Source organism: Phodopus roborovskii, unplaced genomic scaffold (assembly GCF_943737965.1).
Source record: "Phodopus roborovskii unplaced genomic scaffold, PHOROB, whole genome shotgun sequence".
Lineage (NCBI taxonomy): Eukaryota > Metazoa > Chordata > Mammalia > Rodentia > Cricetidae > Phodopus > Phodopus roborovskii.
The window spans coordinates 1,056,165-1,076,715 of NW_026125543.1; the positions used below are offsets into that span (position 1 = coordinate 1,056,165).

The 20,551-nt window shown below is 45.3% G+C and overlaps 1 protein-coding gene across 1 annotated transcript; it reads left to right on the top strand.

Annotated features, from left to right (window-relative positions):
- Positions 1-6,000: 6,000 nt before the first annotated feature.
- Positions 6,001-19,887, top strand: Smad9 (SMAD family member 9). Its single transcript, XM_051176951.1, has 5 exons — positions 6,001-6,430; positions 9,221-9,478; positions 11,699-11,920; positions 14,837-15,093; positions 19,674-19,887. The coding sequence occupies exons 1-5, from the start codon at positions 6,019-6,021 to the stop codon at positions 19,815-19,817; spliced, it is 1,293 nt and encodes a 430-aa protein (XP_051032908.1). The 5' UTR covers positions 6,001-6,018; the 3' UTR covers positions 19,818-19,887.
- Positions 19,888-20,551: the final 664 nt, after the last annotated feature.

Consider the following 20,551-nt stretch of genomic DNA (forward strand, 5'->3'; position numbering starts at 1 on the left):
AACCTGGAGGTAGGAGTTGATGCAGAGGCCATGGAGGGGTGCTGCTTACTGGGCTTGCTTCTCCTGGCTGTTCAGCCTGCTTTCTCATGGAACCCAGGACCATCAGCCCAGGGATGAAGCCACCTATAGTGAGCTGTGGCCTCCCTGGCAATCACTAATTAGGAAAATGCCCTACAGACAGATCTTATGGAGTCCTTTTCTCAATTGAGGACCCCTCCTCTCTGATGACTTTAGCTTGTGTCAAGTTGACATAAAACTAACCAGCACACGTGCCTACATCTGTTCCCACTGTTTTTCTCTTCTCCCTCTATCCCTTCTCCCCATCTCTTCAGGGTTTTTTGCAAGATGAATCACTCCATTTGTCCTTTGAGAACACAGTCTCATACAGCTAAGGCTGGTCATTCAAGAATGACCTTGAAAGCCCGAGTCTCCTGCCTCCGCCCACTAGAGGCTGGTAGCACATAAAACCACACCTAGTTTTATGAAGCACTCCTTTCTACTGTCATTCTTCCATGTCTGTATGAAGACCTATAAAAGCCCGTTTCTTGAAGAAAGACAGAGCACAGTGCAGAGATCCTGCCTGCCCACTGCTGCCGATGAGCCCTCCATGTCTTCCTCTGCAGCTCTGCTGGTCACTCTCTGTTTCTGTCACGTCCTGTCCATCTCCACATCAGCATCCAGTGGGACCACTCAAACTTAAGTCAGGCCATTTATCTTCTTTGCTTTTTAATCAACTCTTCATGTTTAGAGTAAGCCTATTTTCTACAGTTTTCTTCATGGAGGGATGTGGCCAGCAACTCCCTTGCCCACTCTTCAGGATTTCCTTCATCTACAATGTGGACCAAGTCCCCGCCCTCCTGTGCCACATCCTTGGGACTCTTGCCTTCGCTACTCATCCCTTTGGTTTGTTTTCTGTCATTGTGTCACCTGCAGGTCCACAGAAGCCCCTGGCTCTTTTCTCAATACCACAGTGCTTTTCTGCACAGTACTTCATGGTTTGACAATATCATTCAGTAGTCAAGCAAATGTCTAAGCTCCAGAAAGCCAAGGGCCGTGTCTTCTGGGCATTCAGTAGACTTTCAGAATAGAGGGTGCATTGAGACCAATGAGTGGGGGTTGACAAACAGCTTCACGGTCTTATTTATATTCATTCACTCATACGTTTATTTATTTATTTATTCTTCTCTCATACATTACATCTTTTTCCGAAGTTTCCCCTCCCCACACACCTCCCGGTCCACTGTTGTGCCACATGGCCCCTTAGAATCACAGCTTGTGGGAACTGAGCAAGCCATCAAGCCATTGGAGGGCTTCTGGTTTTTCTCCCTTAAGCCAGATCCATTCTCCTTCATCCTCTGTTTCAGTCTAGCTCAGCCCAGACTTGGGCGCCCCTGTCCTGCTTTCAGTCTCGGCTTCTGGTGTCAGCCCATCACCTTAGGGAGCAGCAAGCTCTGTGCTGTAGCAAAAGCCTGGGTCCCCCAGCAGCACGGCAGTGCTACAGTATACTGTCGTCCATGTGCCTTTCTCACACCTGCTTTGTCCTTGTTCTGTCCACCCACCTGTGCTACCACGGCCAGCCAGAAGCACTTACTGCTGTATTAATTGGTGGTGTATAAGATTTGCTGGGAAAACAGTTCTTTCAGCAAATGTGTTTAAGCTCTAAATGTGGTCAGTAAACTGTTTCTGAGAGGGGTTCTTAGCACACCCTCAGCTCTGGCCGTGGGTAGAGAATCGTAGAGAATCAAAACTGTTGTGTTTGAACTTCCTTTGAAATGAAACAGTGGTGCCCTGGAGTGACAGTCTCTGCGTTGTGTCCTGAGGAAGGGCTTCTCAAGGCTTCCACTTACTGTGGTCCTTTGGGATGATCTGGATTTTGAGATCTTATCTCTTCAGAGCTAAAAGACAGACTCTTCCAAGGTGGCTAGGTTAGTGGAAATAAAAGTCAGTGATTGGTCCACTGTGGAGGCACATGCCTTTAATCCCAGCACTCAGGAGGCAGAGGCAGGACTCTGTGAGTTCGATGCCAGCCTGGTCTACAGAGGGAGTTCCAGAGCAGCCAGAACCACATAGCGAGACCAGCAGGGACCGAGGCCTTTCAGGAGGTGTCCTGGCTTCCTTCCAGCAGTGACATCTCCTCTCTGTCCTCACTGGTATCAGAGTGCTCAGTCAGCACTCTGATGGTTCCAGCAATCTAAATGGTGCTTCCTTTGTTTGCTGTGCTCTTTGCACTTTGTGAAGATATTGTAATGACAAGCAGCACTACTTACCTTCCCCTTACAGTTACAGTTTGCATAAATGACAGTTGCATTTTCTTCACGACCCCAGGGGAGTGAGTGCTCTGTTCAGTTGTATGGAGGCCGGCCATCGGTGCTATCAGAAGATCATGTGGGCTGGAGGCCATTGTCTGTGCACATTGCCATTCCCCGACAATGGAAAGCTACAGGGAGCCAGCTGGCACTGCTGAACTCATACAGGCAGCAGGGGCTGCTCTATGAGTGATCCTGCAGTGGCCAGCTCCTAATAAACAAGGATCCCTTAGTTCCTCCTGTGTCGGAAATGCTCCAGGAAAAGGAATGGAGTCATTTAACAGATTCCACGCTGATCCTCCTGGGAAAATACAAACTGTTAGACAGATAAGAACCTCAGCATTTGGGAGATTCTAAGCTTGATTAATTTTTAGCACATTGGGCATAAAGACGAGCAGGGAGGACAATGTTTGAGCATCTTTGTACCCTCCAGTCAGCCTGATTTAAATTTCAACTTTCAGATAAGTTCTAGTTTTCCTCTTTGTCTATCAGGAGGTCACAGTCTTGCCCAAATTTAGTATTAATCATTGTGAAATTCTGTATTGAACACTTCAGGGTTTCCCTTAATGCAGAGGTCTCTGCTTATTGGGATAGACGCTGCATTACAGCCTTAAAATCTTACTCGGGGCCCTGTGTGGCCTCTGTGATGATGCAATACACAGTGAGGTCAGACTTGAAGAATCAAGACATTTCAGACCCATAGTTCATCAGGGAAGGATGACAGTCCCTGAGTGCCACTCAAGGGAATTTTCAGACAGTCTGGGGAGGCATCTGCTTTAAAAGCAATACTTTTCAAGCTTCTTGATTGTAAACCATAATAAAAAAAATATGCAGTTCATATTGTTGATGTACCCAGCTCCCAGATATGTATGCAAGAATGGAAGGTTTTCATTATCTTATTATTCATACTATAGAGATTACTTTATTTGTGTTAGCTGCCTTACAATCGACTACTTTTTTTGGTCTCATACAAATCACTTTGCTCCAATAAACTGATTTCATTAGGTAGGAATCCACAATTTAAAAACAAAAAGTCAAACCAACACCATTGAAGAGAACTGTTATTTGTTCCCTGAAACAGTTTTTCTTTCTTTCTTTCTTTTAAATATATTTAGTTGAATTCTGCTGAGCATATTTATGAACATAAAGATTTATGCCATAACTTACTAATAACAAATTCCACACAAAACTAAGCAGAATCTACAGCTCTTTGGGCTCATGTTCTTATTTGTCACGCTCCAGTCTCCTCCAGAAAGCTCCTGACCACTCCGACCATTGCTGCAAGGCAGCCAGTCTAGATGGAGTAAACATAACTCCTCCATGGTGACTTAACTATACTTTATAAATTCACACTTGTTAAGCCACAAAAACAACCTTTCAAAAGAAAATGGAAAGTAAGTCAAACTACCAAGTGAAAAAGAACAGCTTTGAAGACTTCCACTGGCCCCTTCAGCACAGTTTGCCCCGGACCATCCTAAATAAGGTCCTCACGAGGAACGGAGCTGTAAGCACTGCGTTCCATGCCTTGGGTGTCATCAGCCTTGCCTAACCAGGCTGCCTCAGTGCTAATCCTGGCCCCAGGAGCAAGGAGGATCAGAGAGCACCTTTGTTCCAAAGAAATTTAAGGTTTAGAGTGCCATTCAGAAGTGGCAGCCTTGTACTGCAAATTAAACATTTATATAAGGAGGCCCGGAAAGCCATACCTTTCCCCCCAGGGATACAAAGGAGAAAATGGCGCTCAAAGTGGGTTCAACAAGGAGCTGCAGGAGGCTTTTGAGCTATGCTGATTCTAAGAGGCTCAAATGAGTCAGTTTGTCCCACTGATGTGACAGATGGACAGCACTGCACATGAGTGAGGTAGCGGGTTTCTAAAATATGGAAGGAGAAGGGTTTGTTTAGTCCCCCGCTATGTCTAGGAAGAGCAAGTGCAGCTGTAGCTCAGGAAACTGAGGGTGTCTTTTTTGGGAGCACAGAAGAAATGGATCCTTTGGGTTAGAGCATAGGGGAGGGGCCAGTTGATTTGGGGGCAGAATAACAAATGTGACAATGGTAATATTTGGTGTTCACAGGAACCTGTATGGTGCCGTGACTGTTAGAAAAACAGTTCTCAAACTTTTTGGTCCATGTTGCTTTTCCACTTTAGCTTTTATATGTGGGTTACATCTGTCAATTTTCTTCCATTTTGGAAAGTAAAACTATTTTTACACAGCTATTGATTTGCAGGCCAGCAAAGGGGTACAGTGCGAAAAGGCACTTGCCACAAAGTCTGAAGACCTGACTGTGACCCAGGTCCCACATGATGGAAGAAGAGATGTGACTCAAAAATTGTTCTGTGATCTCTGTAGGCATACCATCATCTGTAGGCACACCAACACACACACACACACACACCACACACACACACAATGTAATTTTAAAGTTATTGATTTATTAATGTAAATATATCTTTTATGAAGACAACCTTTTTTTTCAATTTTTATTTGTATGTATGTGACTGCTATGCCTATGTGTGTGCCTGTGTGCCACATATGTGTAGTGCCCAAGGAGGCCAGAAGAGGGCAACAGATCCCAATGACCTGCAATTAAAAGGTGATTGTGAGTGGCTGGGAATCAAACTTCTTCTGCAAGGGCAGCAAATGCTTTTAACCGATGAGCCATCTCCCCAGCCTCAAGGCAAACATTTTAAAATTAAAGACCTTGTTTAAAAGATTTGTTTAAAAGGGAAGGGGGAGGGGAGGAAATCTCTTGAATGCTGGTTTAATGGATGGTACCTGTGTTCACATTCTACCTCCTCATACAACCTGTTATGATCTGTTGTTTTGGCTGATGTGTGTGAGGAGAATTTAGTTTACAGAAATGTGGATTTGCAAAAGAGAGGACCTCACAGGCTGTAGGGGGGCCTTCGGGAGCTGCAGGGCTTCCTGGGAATACACTCTGAGAACTGCTGGTTTGAAATTCTGTACAGTGAAGTCTGAGCAGTAGGATTGTTTGAGAGGTCAGCAGCTTTCATTTTTATTTACATTTGTTTGTATGCATTTCCTACATGGAGGGCGGATTATTTGTGCAACTGGGAGATAAAGAAAGAGCACATATTCAGAGGGAGGGGTTGGGAACCCTGGAAACCCAGGCAGAGCCTACATTTGGTAGCTGAAGGAGCCACACCATTTCTTGCACAGGGAAGTGATTTGATGGGAATTGTGTTTGGGAGGAAAGAAATTGGTGTGGAGGAGAGTATGAAGGAGAGAGGTCACACTGAAGCCGCAGCCCATACTGGGCCTGGCTGTACTCAGTCGTGGGGAAAATGGAGAGGAAGAGAGAAACAACAAAAGAGATTTGGAAGGCTGTGCTAAGATCTGGCTGGGAGAAGGAAGAGGAGGGTAAGGTCAACAAGGACTTGGAGGAGTTCTCAAGTTAAAACATTGGGAGGGTGATTTGTCCCTTCTGTCCTTCCTCACTTAGTCTGAAAAGGACTCAGACGGCTCATGAAGGCTTGTCCTGTCTTTCAGAGTTAGATCGCCCATCCATCCAAGTGCTTTGGAGGAAGTCAGCCCATCTCCCAACTTAAATTAGTCTGCACTGCTTCCAGAAGAAAAGGCAAGCTTTTTCCCATGACATCCTTGGACAAGAGCTTGGTGCTGACCTGCCCAGGGCCCTGAAAGTCTTGAAAGGGCCTCATCCTCATCCTTGTGCAGTAGCCTGAGGTCTGCCTCCTATGCACCCCAGCACCCCCATCAGCTCCCTCTTCTCCTTCACCAGCCCTGCAGTGAAGAGGCTGCTGGGCTGGAAGCAGGGAGATGAGGAGGAGAAGTGGGCAGAGAAGGCAGTGGACTCTTTGGTGAAGAAGTTAAAGAAGAAGAAAGGGGCCATGGATGAGCTGGAGAGGGCGCTGAGCTGCCCAGGCCAGCCTAGCAAGTGCGTCACCATCCCCAGGTCCCTGGATGGACGCCTACAGGTGTCCCACCGCAAGGGGCTGCCCCATGTCATCTACTGCCGAGTGTGGCGCTGGCCAGACCTGCAATCCCATCATGAACTGAAGCCCCTGGAGTGCTGTGAGTTCCCCTTTGGCTCCAAGCAGAAGGAGGTCTGCATCAACCCATATCATTACCGCCGAGTGGAGACTCCAGGTGGGTACACCCCCCTGTCCCTGCCAAGATCAACTATCACAGGTTCTGTGGTTGTGAAGCATCCACATGAAATGATCTCTGTATCAGGAGGGGCGGGGGTGGTGCACTGAAGCAATGGCACCAAAATCATGCAGTCAGAAAATTATACTAATCTTATACTAAAAGGCTTGTAAGCTTGGTAGGATTTTGGAAAATGCAGTTTTATTTGTGTGGATTTAGGAGATCTAGTTCTTTCTCCCTTCCTTCCTTCCTTCCTTCCTTCCTTCCTTTCTTCTTTCCTTTCTCTCTCTTCCTCTCTCCCTCCCTCCTTCCCTTCCTCTCTCTCTCTCTCTCTCTTTTTTTTTTTTCTTGTCTTTTCGGTGTTTCAAGACCAGGCTGGCCTCAAACTCACAGAGATCTGCCTGTGCTGGATTAAAGGTGTACGCCACCATGCCTGGGTATCCTTCCTAGTTCTTAACAGATTTAATGCCTTAATAATGGTTAACTATAAAAAATAGATACATTAAGCATCCTACCTTCTCCTACCCCAAGCCAATCGAAATCTATGACTATTAAAGTTAAACTAAAGAGTGGGTGTGGGCTCCATTTTGCTAATCCCATCTCAGTCTGAAACAGCCCAGGGGAATTGCTGAAGGAGTCCGGGACAGCCAGGGCTACACAGACAAATCCTGTCTCCACCTCCCGCCCAAACACACACACACACACACACACACACACACACACACACACACACTCACATACACACACGCACACACACACACAGAAAGAAATTCCCTCTGGGACTGGAGAGATGCTCGGCTGTTACAAGCACATACTACCCCTGCAAAGGACCCCATTTTGTTCCTAGCACCAGTGTTGGGTGTATCTTCCTAACTAGGGGATCTAACTCCCTCTGCGGTCATCTGTCTGCACATAGCCTCCGCACCACACACATAATTAGAAAATAAATCTTTCAAACGTGCTTTCTGAGTAATGATTCTAAAATGTACCTGGTTTTCCTTTAAAATACCTGAAAGCCCTGTATTAAAGAATTTTTGAGTTTCCATTTTTTTTAATTTCAGTTTAGGTTTCTCTTAACATGACAGTCTGAATATTTCATGTAGGTAGATAGTTTTTATGTCCTTAATTGTAGGTTTAATTTTCTAAAAAAGATGGGCCAATATTATATTAATTTAAAAAATCATCTATAATATTAATTTTAGATAATATTCTTGCCACTCCTAACACCTTTGTAAGAGAATGAAGTGATTTTCCTTATAGGAATTTGAGCTGAACCTGACCTGAAACCCTTCTCCCTGAGGGCTACTTCTCAGCATCTGAAGGTATTGTGCAAGCTTCTAGGGAGAAAAGTGGTCCTACACAGCTGCAAAGCTGTGGGCCAGCAATAAGCACCCTGGTAAGATATCCCCAAGGGTACAATAGTGGCACTAACATCTTAGAGGTAACCAACAGCTGTCTAATTTGACAGCCCACTAGAACCTCAAGTTGTGACTATGTATGATCAGACCTCTGCCCTCAGCATTTTCAGGATCCTATGTGGTCCTCACATGTTTCCAGGAAAACTGGGGTTCCATCTTTTGGGTTCTTAATCTCATTAATAAAATAATTTAGGAACAGGCTTGAAAAAAAAATCAGTATGCCAATTATCTTAGACTAAGTTTGAATGATAAGCAACAGAGGGAGTCTGTCAGCCTTGGTAGCTGACTAGAGGAGGGAGAGTTATGCTTTTCTGAGGAATTCAGAAAGGCAGGGAGCTCCATAAAATGAGCTTATGTTCATTTTAATGAGTCGAAGCCAGGCTGGCACAGGCCTCTAACCCCATCTACTTGGTCGGAGTTCTGAGGCAAGAGAATGCAAGTTCAGTGCCTGCCTACATTACACAGGAGGCTGAAGGTCAGCTAGCCTTGGTAACTTAGGGAGGCCCTATCTTGTTTTTTTTTTTTATTTTTGTTTGTTTGTTTTTGTGTTTTTGTTTTGTATTTGTATTTGTTTTTGTTTTTTTGAGACAGGGTTTCTCTGTATTGCTTTGGAGCCTGCACTGGAACTAGCTCTTGTAGACCCTATCTTAAGTAAAAAGAGAGCTGGATGTGGCTCAGTGATAGAACACTTGTTTAGCCCACAGGTTCCATCCTAGTACTTCAGAGATGGCAGGAGGCCAGAAGGGACCCACTAACCCAAACAAATTTAACTGACAGGTTTTTCCTGTTGCCTCTGACCTTTTACCTCATTTCTTCGCTCATTACTTGTATTTTACTTGATGGCTTTTGGTCACTTGCTTTTAGATCATTGTGGTAAGGACACGGATTATTTCAGCAGCAGCAATGAGTCTGAAATTGAGGCTGATTGTCTAAATAATTCAGTATGGTCTCTAATGGAAAATATTCTGGGCTTCACCTAGGGTTTGGTTGCAAGTGTTTAGAACTAACTATGCCTCTTTTAAAGAGGACTTTATTGGCAGAGTTGAAGAAAGATATAGTCAGATGCATCTCCCTAAAGTCAACAAGATGGGTTTCCATAAAGTCGATATGAGGCCATGGGAGCTTCCTGAACTTGGTTCCTGACTGTCTGCTTAAGATGCAGGTGGCAAGAAGCAGGGCTGGTGACTGAGGATAGCCCACAGACTCCTGAGTAGAGATGAGACCTACATGCACAGTTTCCCATGAGCCAATGTGTGGAGAGGGGGCTGGCAGAAGGAAATATCACAAATGACCAAGGGAAAGCATTTGTTGTCCCACTCCATCCTGATGGGACAAGCTCTCGGGGTGATCTCTCTCATTCTCTTTGTCCTAGTTCTGCCTCCAGTGCTGGTACCAAGACACAGCGAGTACAACCCCCAGCTCAGCCTCCTGGCCAAGTTCCGAAGTGCCTCCCTGCACAGCGAGCCCCTCATGCCGCACAATGCCACCTACCCGGACTCTTTCCAGCAGCCCCTCTGCCCTGCACCACCCTCCTCGCCAGGCCACGTGTTTCCTCGGTCTCCAGGTCCCACCAACTACCCACACTCCCCGGAAAGTCCTTCCGAGTCAGACAGTCCATTTCAACACTCAGGTCAGTCTGTGGAAGTGGGACCCACGTGGATGTTCCTAAGTGTGGTGTTGCATCTAGCTTGCCTGTGGCACCTTTAGGTTTACAGCGCCTTCCCTGGGCCTGGCCCATCTAACCCACTACCCTCCAGAATGACAAGGTTGGGACCCATTTTGAAGTAGAACTGCAGATACATATTTTTGGATCCAGTCCTCTTTCAGAAACTAAATAGAATTTAACACTGTCCCTGGAAATTTACAGAATATGCGATTAGTGTTTGTTTTGAAACATGGTCTGCTTTTAGATTAGGCTGGCCCCGCGAACCCACAATTCTTTTGCTCCAGCTTCCCTAATGCTGGACTTACAGGCATATGCCACTTTGTTGAATGTAGAAGTAAGATTAACATAGTGATGTATGACAAACAAAAAATTAAAAATTTAAATGCTACAAAAAAGGACTGGTTAGATAGCTCAGCAGATAAAGGCACTGCTAAGTTAGCCTGCCAACCTGAGTTGCATCCCCAGAACTTACGTAAAGGTAAAAGGAAAGAACAGACTCCACAAAGTTGTCCTCTGACCTCTACACACATATCCTGCATACACAATAATAACTAACTAACTAACTAACTAACTAACTAACTAAATAAATAAATAAATAAATAAATAAATAAATGAGAGCAGGCAATAGGGGACTAAGTAAGGCTTTTGTTTGCTTGCTTCTTTGAACAATAAAAAGGCAGGTATCTTTTGCTCCAAATGCCATGTGCATGGCCTCAGTGGTGTGCAGAGCTAGGCTGCCAACATCAGCTGATACATTCTCTTCTCTGAAGCCAAGACAGCAGTTGAAGGTAGTGAGTACTTCTGGAGCTTAATTTGGGATTGAAAAAGCATATGCAAAAGAGAGGGACGCTCTAGTGTGTCTTCATGCTATGTGTGCTATAACACCTGTGAAGCTGGCCAAAGAAGAGACATGAAGAGGATATATATATATATATATATGTATATATATATATATATATATATATATGAGCTTCTTAAGTGTGAGATTAACAATATCTGGAGGGGACAAGTACCCAAGGCTTGCATATATACAGCTGACACCCACAGTTACAATCTGCCTCACCCTTTTATTCATAAGCCCTATTTAATGAATATTTATTAACTCTCACAAAGTAAACAAATAAATAAAGCCTTGCCCTAGGTTGCTGAGAAAGAATTAAGAGATTAACAAAAATTATCCTTACTCTCAAAGAACATATAAGATGTGGTGAGATAAGAGACATATTCCTTCAAAGTGTCTTTAATGTTTTTCCCTTAACAAGACCCTTATACAGCTTGTTCATATGTATCACCTTGTATTATGTCATCCCTCTCCTCTGTCTCCAACAGAGAGCCTGAAACACCTGTCCATTCATTACTCATTGCACAGAGAATTTCCCTGCATGTGTTTGAAACTTAGTATTAGGGCTGGTGGTTAAAGGACAGGATAATTATAAGATACATATTTGTCTAACACACACCTGTGTTATAAAAATTCGCCTATACTGACTGCATTCTGCCCTGTTACCATTTGACCTCCTTCCATCCATGGGCAGACCCTAGCAAAGCTGAGAAGCCAGCTTTCCTTAAAATACACTTATATGTAAATGGATGGATGTCTGTGTGTTTCATAGAGGAGAAAGTGGGCCTGTCTATGTAGATTTTTTTCTTCAATAGAATTCATTCAGGGCTTTCAACGTGGTTTGTTATATTCAAACTATTTTTTTTTAAAATCATTATGTTACTGTGGAATTACACCTTTTCACATAGCTCAGTTCTGTAACAACAGGACCTTGTCCTTCTCTGGTAAGGATGGGGTGGCCTGCCTCCTAGCGCCTAGCTGTGTTTACTCTGAGACTGGCAACATTTTGCATCAGTCTGTTCATGCTGCCTTTTTCCCTGGTCCTTCATTATATCACATCTGTAAACAGAAGTGTTTATAGATGCCCTAGCTGTGGAAAATTAACAAGGACCATGGCCTTAGACTCATGGGTGCAATAAACAAATGTGCTAGCCTCAAACAGCTTCCGTCAAACATGCATGTTTGAAGGATTGCAAAGGATTGCAAAGGAAGGCATGCATACTTGGTCTTAACAGCCAGCTTTGTGGTTTAAAGCTTTCACTTCTGTTTTCTGTTGGAATCATGAGCTTCAGAGCCCAGAGGTGACAGTGATGCGGTGCCTTTTCTCTCTTGTTTTCTTTCAGACTTTCGGCCAGTTTGCTACGAGGAACCCCAGCACTGGTGCTCTGTAGCCTACTATGAACTAAACAACCGGGTTGGAGAGACTTTCCAAGCGTCCTCCCGGAGCGTACTCATAGACGGCTTCACTGACCCTTCCAATAACAGGAATAGGTTCTGTCTTGGGCTGCTTTCAAATGTAAATAGAAACTCAACAATAGAAAACACCAGGAGGCACATTGGAAAGGGTGAGCGCCCACACAGCATGGCCCCGTCGCCATCACCGCTTCTGAGCCAAAACTCCAGCTCAGAAATCAGCATTGGTCCTTGGGAAGACCCTAGGGCACGAAGTCATGTTCTCTTGGGGTCTGTTTGCCTCTAAAGTCAGTAGGCCATCTTCAGGGGGTGACATGGGCTGAGTGACGTGAGGACAAGACATAGTAAAGAGCCAGTATCCCAGGCCTGTAATCCCAGTGCTGGCACCCCAAGTAGAAGCAGTAGGGCAGGGCTAATTGATCTGTATTGAAATGCAAATTGATCCCCTCTTTAGCCTGTGGCTGAGTGAATGCTGTGTTTGAAAGCCCCACCCCCTCACCAGGTGCCTCCAACGCAGGCTCAGCCTTGAGGACAGACCTGCCCTGAGGTGATCTTGACACTGACCAGGGGTTCAAAGTCACTGTATTTGCCTATGTGATGGACGGGCCAAATGGAATCACGTGACCACGTACTCCTTCTGAAGGTGCTGCTGTCTCTAGCCAGAGGCCAGCCTGCTGCTGGATTTGGTCTTCACGTGTCAGTCAGCCTTGGGCTCTGTTTCTTCCTCTAGGGACCCACCTTCCCACTCTCTCCTCTGCCAACTTGTGCCTGGTTTGCCGATAAGGCTTTAACTCGAGGGAAAACCACCCCCTAAATACAGGCTCAGGTGACAAAAATCTTATCTATTGTATGCAGTAAGCTCTGGAAGGATTATGCACTTGAAGGTCATTCAGGTAAAATCCCCAGGAGCCTGTAGCGGCTTCCCTCGGGCTCTCCGGTGTGTGGAAGTGGTCTCTGCGGTTCTCTTCAGCTGTGGCAGACAGCACACAGTGCAGAGGAACTATCAAAAGGCAGAGATGGGTGAGATGGGTAGTGTGGCCCACCGTTCTCAAGTGCAGGGAGTGCACAGGGAGGTGCCAACGTCCAAGGCAGAGCCCAAGGTGACACTGAAGCTCAGAGAACCCTGCTGCCTCACCACTTTCCCTGGGGTAACCCTCACTCACTGACAGAGCGGTCCCCCACCCCCAGCTTGCACTTGACTTTGCCCTGGCCTCCGTTGCCTTCTCTTCTGCAGAGCTTTTCGAAAGTTGGCTAATTATCAAGATTGTCTGGAGCTCTGAGCAGTGCTGAACGGACTGCTTTGAGCTCAGCTATACAACTGAATGTCCCATCACTGTCAGTCACACTGCTTGGAGAAGGCCCAGGGCAGGCACTGCATTTCAGCCAATCAGAGCCATCCTTCTGCTTCCTGGTCACCAGTGCCTGAGTTGTGAGTGTCAGGCCTGATGCCCTTCATGGAAGAAAATAGGGAGGAAAGCTGAGGGCAAGTAAGAGAGAAGAAAAGAGGAGAGGGACGCAGTGGGGAGTGGATTTTGTTTGAGTCTTGCCTATTTCCAATCATCTCCAGTTCTATCAATTTTATAATCTCATACATGTTTACCGCTGAATAAAATACCATTGTGCGTGTGTGTGTATGTGTGTGCGCGCGCGCGCACGCGCGCACGCACGTGTGTGCAGTACTCTTATTTATCCAGGATGTCCTTTTGAAATGGAATTCCAGGAATGTCAGAGAAACAGAGACAAGCTACATGTTGCTTGTGTTTTCACATGACTGTGTATCCTGTGAAGTATGGTAGGAGCACCCCTGTTCTCAGGAGCATGGTGTGACTTGCCTCTGAAGTGAGATACATCTCTGAAGCCTCTGCTCACAGAAATATTTTAGTTTTGAGTCAGGGTCTCACTGTGCAGCCCTGGCTGGCCTGAACCCTATGTAGGCCAGGCTGGTCTCTCAACTTCGCCTGCCTCTGTGTCCCAAGTGCTGGCATTGAAGGCGTGTGCCACTACACTGGACCTCAAAGAAACAGATTTGTAATTGTTAGTAATTTCTGGAGTAGGTCTAGTGTGTGGATTTCAGTAGCATTGACATAATATTAACTGGACTTCTTATTATAGTGTTTCGTTTATATGTGGGTATGAAGGACTTTGGGGGTTTTGTTTTGTAGGATGTGTTTCTTTTTGTCTAGGATTATGGATTTTTTTTTTTTTTCTCGAGTGAGAGCAAAAGTGGCGGGAGCAGTAAGAAGAGAGACTATGGACTCACCTTTTTGTTTTCTGTTCTGTTTTGTGTTTCGAGACAGGGTTTCTCTGTATTACTTTGAAACCTCTCCTAGAACTAGCTCTGTAGACCAGGCTGGCCTCGAGCTCCCGAGATCCACCTGCCTCTGCCTCCGGAGTGCTGGGATTAAAGGGTGCGCCACCAACGCCCAGCAAGACTGTGGACTGATTTTTGAGAGTGTCCATTCACATGGGTTGGGCTTAAAGTTTGTCCCCCCCCCCTTGGTGCTGGAGAGATGTCTCTGCGAGTAAGAGCACTGACTGCTCTTCTAGAGGACCAGGGTTCAATTCCGAGCAGCCACGAGGCAGCTCGCATTTGTCTGTAACTCCAGTTCCAAGTCTTCTAACATCCTTACACAGACATACATGTCCCCAAAACACCAATGAACACTAAATAAAAATAAATTTATTTTTTCTTTATTTTATATGTATGGGTGTTCCCCCTGCCCAGTATGTAGGTACACATACATACCATGTATATGCAGTGCCCATAGAGGCCAGAAGAGGGCGTCAGATCCTCTGGAACCAGTTCATTGCAGATTGTTGTGAGCAGCAGTTTGGGTTTTTAGAGCTGAGCTGTCTGACTCTCTGCAGTCCTCGGGGTTGAACTTTTTAATGGATTTGTAGGAAAAGTCAATGGAAACATGGGTATTTGGGGCTCACACCTTCTCCTTCTATGACCAGTGGTAGATGAAGAGTTAACCTGACTGCAGAGGGTCCTGCCGCTTGAGGTGGCGGGCGGGCGTCACTGAGAAGGGAGCAGAGTAGAAAGAGTGTGGTTTTTGTGCCCACAGGTGTGCATTTGTACTACGTTGGGGGCGAGGTGTATGCGGAGTGCGTGAGTGACAGCAGCATCTTTGTTCAGAGCCGGAACTGCAACTATCAACATGGCTTTCACCCCGCCACCGTCTGCAAGATCCCCAGTGGCTGCAGCCTCAAGGTCTTCAACAATCAGCTCTTCGCCCAGCTGCTTGCCCAGTCAGTGCACCACGGCTTTGAAGTCGTGTACGAGTTGACTAAGATGTGCACGATTCGGATGAGCTTCGTGAAAGTAAGGATGCTGGCTTTGGGATTATAAAATGGAAAATGGGAAGGAAGCTCAAAATGCTCCCGGCTTGACATGGCATTTGCTCAGCCAACTCAGACAGATGACGACTTTGTTTTTTCTTGTTCTCTCTCCGTCTCTCTCTCTCTCCCTCCCTCCCTCTCTCTCTCTCTCTAAGTTACCTAGTCCAACTTCTGCTGCCCATATATTCCTAAGTGTGGGACCACCCAAAGGAAATAGTGTGGTTGGGGTCAACCTTCCAGTGCCACTGCCTTAAAGAAAGCTGGGTCTCCCTAAAAGCCATCAACTGTCTTTAGTTAAGGCTGGGGATTCATGAACCACCTGCTCCATCAGAGAATACTCACACTCTCTCTGTCTCGCTCATTAATACCTCTATCTATCTATCTATCTATCTATCTATCTATCTATCTATCATCTATCTATGGAGAAGCCCTGCCTCACTATATGCAGTTCTGGCTGCCCTGGAACTCACTTTATAGACAAGATTAGATAGAAACTCACAGGGATCTACCTGCCTCTGCATTCTGGGATTAAAGGTGTGTACCATGACAGCCAGCTCTTTTAGGGGTGATGTTATTAACAGTTTATAGGAAGGTATAAATATGGACTGACTTATTAAACAATCATCTGAAGTTTTTACACTCTACCTGAGGAAGAAAACCAAATTTAAGTAACAGTGTTTGGATGTGAAGATTCAAGGACAGTGATGATAGGATGGAGTGCAGCAGAGATTTTCCCATCTTTCCTCTTGCCAGGCACTGCTGTCACTCAGTAAACGGCTAAGAGCCTCCTTTCAGTTGGGAAAGCTGCCAGGCAAATGTAGGGAATAAATTTATAGATGAACTACAAGAGAGGACTGTCTCTACTCTAAGACAGCAGTGCTCATTGTTGGGACAGAAGCACCGGAGAAGATCTGAGTAATTCAGGGAATTTACTCAGATATTTAAAAATCTGTATTCAAAGTCTGTGGTGTATATAATAGCTTTCACAGTGGCAAATACCCCACTTAGGGGAGGAGTGTGGCTTCGTCCAGAGCTCTTGCATTTTCTTTGTAATTTATTTTTATTTCATCTGTATGGGTATTTTGCTTGCAAGAGTGTACCACATGCGTGCAGTGCCAAAATGGCCAGAAGATGGCAGCATACACCCAGAAATGTAGTTACATGAGCTAGTGAGCTGTCATGTAGGTACTGAGAATTGAACCCAAGTCCTTAACAAGAGCAGCCAGTGCTCTTGACCACTGAGCCATCTCTCCAGGCCCCACTTGCCTTTTTAAAAACAGTTTTTGGAACAGAACGGGGCTTCCTGAAGTGAGTTAGGTAAGTGAGCTACATTCCCAGCCCAAGTTTTATTACTCATGTAAAGTTAGTTACCCATAGCCAGGTGGTGGTTGTTGTTCTTTTGCTATAATTATTGCCTAAGAAACACAAACATGAGACTCAGTGCCCACATGAGCACTGAGGGGAGAGAAAGGGGGTAGCTGGTGGTCAACTGAAAGCAGGGGAGAGAGAGAGAGCAGAGAGAAAGAGCAAGAGAGAGCAAGAGGGGGGCAGAGAAAGAGAGAGGCGCGGGCTTGGCGCCTTTAATCCCAGTACTTGGGAGGCAGAGGTAGGCAGTTTCTTTGAGTTTGAGGCCAGCCTGGACTACTAAGTGAGTTCCAGGACAGCCTGGGCTGTTACACAAAGAACCGCTATTCCCCCACCCCCAACCCAGCAAAAGTCTTAAAGGGACTTTTTATATTTAAGAGCTTTATTCATCTTTGACTTTCAAAGCCATAAAGAAACCCCTGGAAAATTTCCAGCACACTGCTGCTTTGGAGCCAGCAGGGGGCATTAACTCGATGTTACTGAACTATGCCTTGAGTGGGACAGTTATTTTTCCTGAATCCATGAATTTAATGAGGACGAGTTGTGAATGCCTCATAGGTAATTACTTTAATACAAGAATGCATAGAAATATGATCATTTCCCAACATGAACTAAATGTTCCTTAGCTATGTAACAAATTTATAGAGCTACAAATTTTAATTCACAGAAAACACACTGCCACTGCTGTTATGAACTCTCCTGAAACCTCCTTCCTACTCCCTCCTCCCAGTGATGATGAGGAAGAAACTCAGGGGCTTGAACAGGCTAGACAATGCTTTAGCACTGAGATTCGTAGCTAGTCCTGTGAGGACTTAAACAAAATAAGAACTGTCAATGATTAGTTTAAAAATTTACAGACACTAGACACAGGTGTCGATCATTGTAAGTAAAAGAGCAGATCATCTTTTCTTTTCTTTCTTTCTTTTTTTTGGAGACATGGTTTCTCCGTATTGCTTTGGAGGTTTTCCTGGAACTATCTCTGTAGACCAGGCTGGCCTTGAACTCACAGAGATCCACTTGCCTTTGCCTCCTCAGTGCTGGAACTAAAGGTGTGAGCAGATCATCTTTGAAGTTTTTTTTTAAAGCTTTGATTTTACTGGCCTCAGCTCTCCTACAATCAGCCAGTCAACAACTATTTGTTGAGCAGGTGCCAGTGCTTGGCCAGGTGCAGCCTTGGGCATTGGGATGGTATATCATTGGTCATTCACAGGCTCTGCCTTGTGCCACCAGTGTATTGGCAGAGAAAGACAGGCAGCATGCAACAAGCAGTGAAATGAATCAGATAAAGGAAAATAGAGAGGTTACAGATGGGGAGGCGTCATGGACGCAATGTTTGGTAGCAGAGGCCAGAATTCCATGGCTGCTACAAGCCTGGATATGGAAGGGAAGCAGGGCTGGGTGACTGCAACATTGTGCTGGGGTGGGGGGTGTTGGGGGGTGGGATGAGGTGAGTGGGTGCAAATGAGATGGGAGCATTTCCTGAGAGTCAAGCAGCGTTCAGCACTTTGTGATGCTTGGAGACATTGGGCAGAGAGGTGTCAGGGTCTGACTTGTTATTTTGTTTGTTTGGGGACAGGGTCATTCCGTGTAACCCAAGCTGGCCTTGAACTCTACATCTTCCTGCTTCATTCCCTGTCCTGCTGGGGTTGCAGGCATGAATCACCATACCCAGCTTGTTCTGTCTTTAAAGGACTATGTTAAGTGAAGAAAGGTGTGCTACAGTGAGGTGGAAAGGGAAAGGCTGCTAAGAAGGCATGGCGGGGATAGAGAGGATGACCAGGGTTAACAGCACTGGCTGCTCTTGCAGAGGACCTGGGTTCAATTCCCAGCACCCATATTACACCCAGCACCCAATAACAAGCCCAAGCCACCCGCCAACAGTTTAATAAGTAATATAGTGTCTGTGTGTTTATTTGGGGCTGAGAAGGGCAGCAGGACCTGAAGGGACAAAGAAAAACCACCCACAACAATTTAATGTATATAGGTGTTTTGCTTGTTCGCATATCTATGCACTGTGTGTGTGCAGTGCCTGTGGATGCCAGAAGAGGGTGTCAGATCCCCTGGAACTGGAGTTACAAATGGTTGTGGGTGCTGGGAGCCAAACTTTGGTTCTGTGCAAGAGCATCAGTACTCTTAACCACTGAAGCATCTCTCTAGTTTTTAAACAACACTGAAGTACTATAGTTGTCAATAATAAACATAATCTGAAATCCCTCCTTAATGCTTAAATAACTTTCCATTGACGAACAACAGATAAATATGAACATCTACCATCTATGTATCCATCATCTACCTGTGTGTTTATCATCTATCTGTCTGTCTATCTATCTATCTATCTATCTGTCATTTTAGTAACTGTCTATCCTTCTAATGGAGATAAATGGGTAATTTCTGAGTAAGCCTGAGACAGAAGAGAAATAAGCTCTAAGCTCTAACATTCCATCTTCCAAATCAAGAGTTACTGATTTTTGCAACTTTTAGATCCAGCCTCAGGTCTTTAGTGAGTAGCAGTTTTTTGTGAACACAGGCTTTCACAGGAAGAGTGAGTGGACCATGATGTTGAGCCCATTTCCTTGTGAAGGGGAGATGGCTTGATAGTGTCTCCCACGGGATGTGTAGAGTCCCAGATCACCACTAAATAGGTGTCTGACTGTAAGTGAGCTAACAGAGAACACCCTGACTGACCTGGACCCTTCTGAGATATCTGCTCCATGGAGGCATCCACTTCTCACAGGAAGCCTGTGGACCCTGCAACCCCTGTGCTCTGCCTGGTGACTTCTGGCAAAGGGGCACAATTCAGTCTGGGCTTGTAGATGGAAGTTTCTGTTCTGCCTAGTCCCGAAGCTCTTTAGTCCCAAATAAACACACAGAGGCTTATATTAATTATAAACTGTTTAGCCAATGGCCAAGGCTTCTTATTGACTAGCCCACTCTTAATTATTAACCCATATCTATAAATCTATGATCTCTACGTGGTTTTGGCTTACCAGAGAATTCCTGGCATCTTATCTTCCCAGTAGCTACATGGTGTCTCCCTGTCAGCTCTTTCTCTTCCCAGCATTCTCCTAATCTGGTAGCCCTGCCTATACTCCCTGCCTGGCTACTGGGCAATCAGTGTTTTATTAAACCTGTAAGAGAAACATATTCACAGCACACAGAAAGGCATCCCTCATCATGGGCTCTTTCCTTGCTTTGCAGGGTTGGGGAGCCGAGTATCATCGTCAGGATGTCACAAGCACCCCCTGCTGGATTGAGATTCATCTTCATGGACCACTGCAGTGGTTGGACAAGGTTCTAACTCAGATGGGCTCCCCACATAACCCCATTTCTTCAGTGTCTTAACAGTCATGGCATCAGCTACTCGTCCACAGAACAGTTGTAGGCAGTGGCTTCTGTCATTTGAAATGGAAGTTTCTGGATGCAGATGTAAATACATATAATGTATATTATTCACATTTTTATCACCATTTGATTTGCGCTGCCTAGTTAACCTGGGGCTATCCCTGTGTGGTTCAAGGACAGTGTTTTCCAGGCCAATGCTAGAATGTCTTCTGTGAGAGGGGAAACAGTATGTAAAGGGCATTGGCAGAATCTGAGGCCACTTCAGTCACTGTACAGGATGTTGTGCCCCCGATGAAAACACAAAGCTGCTTATATTTAAAAAATGAAAAAGAAGAGAGAGAGAGAGATAAACCCAAAACAAAAGCAAGCAAACAAGAAGGACGGGGTTTAGGAACACTAGAGCAAAACCCAATCAAATCCACATAGCTTTAAAAAAAAAAATCTCACTTTCAATGTGAATGGCAAGAAAGAAATCAAACCTTCAGTGATCTGTGAGATAAGCCTACTTTATCTCTGAAGCTGAAATATGCACAGTCAGGTACTGAGCTGAAGTCAATGGTACATTTAAACAGATGGAAACTGTGATTGGAAAGGGAGAAACTGTGAAGCCTGAGTCATATAGCCACTGCTTAAAAATACGAGGATAATAAGGGGCAGGGGGAAGCACCGGAGATGAGCCATAGTGACAGGGTTAGTCCAGAATTCAGTCCTAGCAGCACAGGGGACTCCTGCTT

Excerpts from the sequence above, each read along its gene's own strand:
- Smad9 (XM_051176951.1), top strand. The coding sequence starts at position 6,019 with ATGCACCCCAGCACCCCCATCAGCTCCCTCTTCTCCTTCACCAGCCCT. Across the intron at positions 9,479-11,698 it reads CAGTCCATTTCAACACTCAG|ACTTTCGGCCAGTTTGCTAC; the intron begins GTCAGTCTGTGG and ends GTTTTCTTTCAG. Across the intron at positions 15,094-19,673 it reads TTCGGATGAGCTTCGTGAAA|GGTTGGGGAGCCGAGTATCA; the intron begins GTAAGGATGCTG and ends CTTGCTTTGCAG.